This window comes from Miscanthus floridulus, chromosome 7 (assembly GCF_019320115.1).
Source record: "Miscanthus floridulus cultivar M001 chromosome 7, ASM1932011v1, whole genome shotgun sequence".
Classification (NCBI taxonomy): Eukaryota; Viridiplantae; Streptophyta; class Magnoliopsida; order Poales; family Poaceae; genus Miscanthus; species Miscanthus floridulus.
Window position 1 is genome coordinate 98,363,242 of NC_089586.1, and position 6,198 is coordinate 98,369,439.

Genomic DNA, 6,198 nt, shown 5'->3' on the forward strand with positions numbered 1-6,198 from the left:
GCAGATCTTTGCATATCTGCGAGCGTTTCTGTTTCGGATTGTCCACGTTTTTTGGACAGCCTGCGGATGCGTAGATGGGTTAGTTTTCATGGTCCGCTCCGGTCCGAGATGGTGTTTCGGCATCACCCCCCTGTTGTTCTTCGGATACACACTCTCCCTTGCAAGGACGTGTATCGGGAGAAAGCAGGGAGGTGTTGCCAAAATTCCGTCTTGGATAGGAGCGGAGCATGGAAACTAACCTCATCTATGGATCCGCGGGTGTTGTCTTCAACCCAGATGCCCCTGCCCAGGCTTACTCTGACCCGAGCATCCACGCTAAGGTCAGAGACTACATGGAGGCGGTTAGGGCGCTCCGTGGCTTAGATCACAATCTGAGCACTGAGCCCCCTTGAGACAGAGGTGATCGTGAGGCTGGGGCAAGGCAGGAAGCACAAGCGGTTGTGGATTGCAGACGGCGCCGACTCCTCGAGCTCTGCACCCTCTCTCTCTCCGATGTGAGGGCACGGAGCACGGCCAGAAGCCTTCCCATATGTGCACGGCCTACTCCAACACTGTCGTAGGTCGACGAACTTCAGGTAATTCTGGTTTCACTCGCCGTACATTGAACGTTACACACATTGATCAGATTTGCAATACTGAAACATGTGATTGAAACACTATAGGCCGAGCTGGCAGAGACAAGGGGGACGCAAGCGCACCTGACTGCAGAGCTGGAGGCCACGAAGAAGCAGATGGCGGACATGTATCAGATCATGCAAACCATCGGGCAAGCATCGGGTGTCCAAGTGCAGTTGCCAGCTCCAGCTCCGGTTCGACACTTCACTCCTGTGAGTATGAAAGTTTAATGCGTTCGTGCCGTTGGGATTGTCGGCCTTCGTGCCGTTGTGATTTTCGGCCTTCGTGCCGTTGGGATTGTCGGCCTTCGTGCCGTTGTGATTGTCGATCTTCGTGCCGTTGTTTCTTACAGGTTGGAAACCTCCCCGTGCAGGGGAGGTGCTGCCGAAATTTTCAATTTTGAGTCTAACACATGCAATCTCTTCTCTTTTGTGCAGCCTCCGTCGGTGGGTTCAAACAATCCCGCTAGCGTGTCACCGACGGCTGATCACGTCAACCCTTCGCCGTAGTCTAATCCTTCACCGCTGTCCAGGGGGCCACACCTGCAGTCTCCGTCGCCGTAGTAGGAATGTTGAACTTTGTGATGTTGAAATTGTAATAATAAACTTGTGATGTTGAACTTTGGTGCATTTGTGATGGATTTTCGATGGATTTATTAAATATGTGTGTGCTTGCGATATATAATGCATGTTGGTGATATAGATGTGATGACTGATGTATATATATGTAAAAAAATTTTGCAATTCTCGGGGTCTTTGCCGAGTGCCATGGGCAAGGCACTCGGTAAAGTTTTTTCAAAAAAAAAAAACTTTGCCGAGTGCCTCGCCACGGCACTCGGCAAAGTATTTTTTTAAAAAAAAATCTAGAAATTCTTCATCGAGTGCCTAAACAGGGACACTCGGCAAAGAAATTATTTAAAAAAAAACTTTGCCGAGTGCCTGGACAGGGGCAATCGGCAAAGTACTTTTTAAAAAAAATAAAAAAAACTTTGCCGAGTGCCTGGGCTGGGGCACTCGGCAAAGTAATTTTTTTTAAAAAAAATTGCCGAGTGCTGGGTCGGGCACTCGGCAAAATAACCGTTAACGGCCGGCACACAATGGCCGAAAATTTTTTGCCGAATGTTGCCCCAAGCACTCGGTAAAATTATTTTTTATTTTGCCGAGTGCCCCGATAAAAAACACTCGGCAAAGCCCCTTTGCCGAGAAAAATTTTACCAAGCGAACTTTGCCGAGTGCTACACTCAGCAAAGCCTGCAAAGGGCTCTTTGTCGAGTGTAAAGGGCTCTTTATCGAGTGTAAAAACACTCGGCAAAGCCGCGGCCTCCAGTAGTGCATTGAAACTGGTGGTTTCATCTGTCCTGGTACAGGAGCCTTGACTTCAGCGTGAAGGTTACGTCAGTTGGTACGTAACATTATCGGCATGACGAGAGGAGTGACATCATATACAGGGGCCTTGACTCCAGCGTGAAGGTTCCGTCACTTGGTACGTAACATTACCGGCATGACGAGAGGAGTGACATCATATACAGGGGCGTACATACATGAACATTAGTACTAATGTAGTCCTCTATTTATAGCGAAGCTCCAGGTGTTGGTGCCGTATATCAAATCACAGCTCTGCTGTCTCCACAAACTTCTTAAACAAAGTGACTTTACAAGATCAGCTCCCCGTCAGACACTCAGACATGGAAGGACACGTACGCGGGCAATATGAAAAAGAGTGAGCATCTCGCAATCTTCTTAAATATATATGCTCCATCCACCGCTCTGGATCTCATTTAGTACTCCGTCTAAGCTATTGAGATTCTATTTCCAATTCAAAAGTACATATGATAAATAAACTTTGGCATTTTCTGTGTGTATCCTAAAACTTTGAGGACACTTTTCTTTTATTTTTGTTCAGGGTGGCCGTGGTCACCGGAGGGAATAGAGGGATTGGGTTAGAAATATGCAAGCAGCTTGCTTTCAATGGAGTCACGGTAATATTGACAGCGAGGGACGAGAAGAGGGGTGCAGAAGCGGTAAAAAATCTTGCAGCGCAGGGGCTATCCAACATCCTGTTCCATCAACTGGAGGTTGGAGATCTCTCAAGCGCTGCACGTCTCGCTGATTTTATCCGGGACAAATTTGGCAAACTGGATATATTGGTACGGTACTGCCTTGGTTTTCCAATGTCACTAGACTACATGTCAAGGATGTTGGTTCGGAATTGATCATGAATCATTAGTTGTTTGCTGCTTTGACTTTTTTCAGGTCAACAATGCAGCTATTAACGGGACCAAAGCAGAGATCAGCGATCCAGAATCTTTCAAGTTAGAGGTTAGTTTGTAACTTCATAAGCAATTCAATTTTACTTTCAGTTATACATGATTACTTAGAGATTTTTGTATATATTTATCTTCTTGGTACCTCCTACAATGAAAGAGACTAACATTTTTCCATGCATGGAAATAGCTTGCAGGCATGAATTCTCAGGAAAAGCTAGAAAGGATGAGGAGGCACACCACAGAGCCTTACGACAAAGCAGAGGAGTGCTTGAGAACAAACTACCATGGCACCAAAATTGTCACAGAAGCACATCTTCCTCTCCTGCACCTCTCATCGCATGGAAGAATTGTAAACATATCATCTAGTTTCGGGCTACTCAGGGTAATTAACTGCCTTCAAGAAACGATGCAAGGCCATGCTAGAACTAGATTTGACAGTTAGATACAAGTACCGACATTTTGCATTTACAGAACACTAATCTGTTTACACGCGGCTTCAGTTTTTCAGCGGCGAGGAACTTAAAAACGAGCTCAACAACATCGATAACCTATCCGAAGAGAGATTGGATGAGCTGTCAGAATTGTTCCTCAAGGACTTCAAGAATGGCCAACTGGAACCTTATGGGTGGCCGACTGAAGGAGGGTATCGTGCATATAAAGTGTCCAAGGCTCTTATCAATGCTTATTCGAGGATCATTGCAAAGAAGCACCCAACACTTCGCGTGAATTGTGCACATCCTGGCTTTGTCAGTACAGACATGAGCTTCCATGCCGGAGATCTCACGGTCGAGGAGGGCGCAAGGGGAGCTCTGATTCTGGCTCTCGTACCCAAGGGGGGCATGACTGGAGTGTTCTTGAACCGCACAGAGGTCGCATCCTTTGTGTAACTCACTACCGGGAAAATCTTAAATTTTGTCGTAGGGTGTGCCCCTCCTGTTTCTTTAAATAAAAATGTCTGCATGTAGAAGCTGTCACCAAGGAATCAGCTAGCTACACATACATAGCAAATACAGTCTTCGAATACTCCAGTAGGATGCAAAACTGAAAAACAAAGGTACTTGTCATATGATGCTAGTGGAGTGCCAACTAAAGAAGCAAATTTTTTTTTTTCGTTTCCTGGATGATTCATTATCAAAGAGTTGAACTCCACTAACACAACTGCAATAACGACGCTAACGCAAATTACTATACAGAAGGGACATACAAGTTGGACGGAAGCATCATGCATAGTTTTTTTGTTTCTGGAAAAGCTTGTGTGCAAAGACTGCAACTCTTCAAATAAGTACAATGTACCATCAAACAAGCCATACCTCTGTCACCTACAAGACATTCCTCCGGTCTCCTTGACAGCGAGCAACACCACGGCCTCCTGGTTCGTCATTGCTCCGGCACTGACTCACCAGCACGCCACAGCACAAGAATTTCAAAGACAAGACCAAATAGCACCAACCAAAGAATCCAGCTTGCGCACGAGACGACAGTCGAGAGATACCTTGATCTGGGGAGCGGCGACTGCAGATAACAAGACAGAGAAGAGCACCATGCCGCCATTGAGGCCCGTGTTGTCAGCTCCCCGCAATTGCTGCGGAGCCGAGGAGAGAAGAGCAAGGATCGAAGAGCAAGCAGGGGACGGGTGGTAGACGAAGACCGGAGGAAGGCCAGTTGCGTATTGAATTTAGGTTCTGGTTTGATCAAAGTTGATTACAAGATTCTCCTCCCTCATACTTAAGCTAATCACTAGTGGGCTTCTTCTGTGTGCACTCAAGGCAGGCCCACTCCGGCCCATTAACCCTCATGCTCTTGGTCTTGGATCTCTTGGACCTCCTCGGCTTGGTCACAGCATCGTGGTCTCTAGGGTGTGGGCTGCTGACACCCTCCCCCTCCTTGGGAGCCGGCATGTCCCCATGCCGGTGCGTCGGGGAAATGCTGACGGGTAGCCTCCGCGTCTTCCTAGGTGGCGAGGCTTGAGTCGAGGCCCGTCCACTTGATCAACAGCTGCTGGACTGAGTTGGGACCACAGCTGTGGAGGCGGCGCTGCAGCACTTGCTCCGGAACATGCATGGTGAAGTCAGGGTTGGGGAGAGTAGTCGACGCAGGCTGGATTGGAGCGGACGTCGGCTTGAGGAGGGAGATATGGAAGACCTGGTGCACCGCCGAGCCTGGAGGAAGAGCCAGCTTGTAGGCGACTGTTGGTATTTATTAACGCACACAGATAAATCCGCAAGCGCACGGATACTGCTGTACCTTTCACTCGAAAGTATTCCAAGTATCGTATCCACGGGGAAACATGTGAGACTAACTACAGTCTAACTTAACTAAGGGTAGCAACAAGGTTAGGTTAAACAAGAGCATAGATAGGATAACTAAGGTTCTCTAATTCTAACTTCGGTAAGCTATGTCTTCTACTATTCAACTGGGGACATTACTAAGGAAAAGACACCAGCAGAGGATGCTTTCCTTCGTAACCGGGTCCTACTTAGCCTACAAACGGGAGGTAGACTACAGAGGATTCAACGAGGCTATAAGAGTCACCCTCACGAGTTACCACCGATCCGGAATGCAAGATAAATCCATTGTTGGGACACAGTTATGAGTCACGGAGAACAAAGTTCGCAACAACAATAAGAACTAACGGCTAACGAGTTTTATGAACAGTGTGCAGGAAAAGAAAGTAGAGGCCCCCACTAGGGCGATTGCGTGAGGTGAAGGCCGGCAAGCTGCGGCGAAGGCACTAGGACACAGTCGGGGTGGAGGCTCTCACGGTACGAGCGAAGGCCATGGCTCGGGCGTCAGAAGCGAAGGTCGGGAAGCCCCGGTGATGGATTCTCGGGCAGAGGCCCAGGAACCGGGGAAAGCCTCCGCTCGGCGGCATTACTGGGCCATGGGCCGAAGATGGGTCATCGATGATGGCCCAACAGGCAAGGCGGTAGAGGAAGAAGATGCCCAAACTGCCCCATGGGGCTTGTATTGGCATAGAAATATTCCAAAAATGTACTATAACCGACAAGGGGTAGGAAATGTAAAGAGTAGCTCTAGCAAACAGTGCTCTATAAAAGGGGGACTCAAACTCTATACAAAAGGAGGATATACATTTATGAAACCCTAATCTAGCTAGGACCCACATTTCATTACTCATACCTTTGCCTAGGGCACAAGGCTAGGCGAAGGCCTTCGTTTTCCTTCTTTGTCTCAATTGATGGAAACCAAACTTTCCAACATTGGTGGCCACCTCGTGTTGGTCAAGCAAGACCCATGATGGCAAGAAAGAGAGCAGCCTCCGCTAGGATTCCCACAGAGCCCTCGACGAGAGGACAACC

General features: G+C 48.0%; 1 protein-coding gene across 1 annotated transcript; it reads left to right on the forward strand.

Annotated features, from left to right (window-relative positions):
• Nucleotides 1-2,209: 2,209 nt before the first annotated feature.
• LOC136467398 (salutaridine reductase-like) lies at nucleotides 2,210-3,959 on the forward strand. Its single transcript, XM_066466086.1, has 5 exons — nucleotides 2,210-2,334; nucleotides 2,518-2,761; nucleotides 2,868-2,933; nucleotides 3,069-3,263; nucleotides 3,382-3,959. The coding sequence occupies exons 1-5, from the start codon at nucleotides 2,300-2,302 to the stop codon at nucleotides 3,766-3,768; spliced, it is 927 nt and encodes a 308-aa protein (XP_066322183.1). The 5' UTR covers nucleotides 2,210-2,299; the 3' UTR covers nucleotides 3,769-3,959.
• Nucleotides 3,960-6,198: the final 2,239 nt, after the last annotated feature.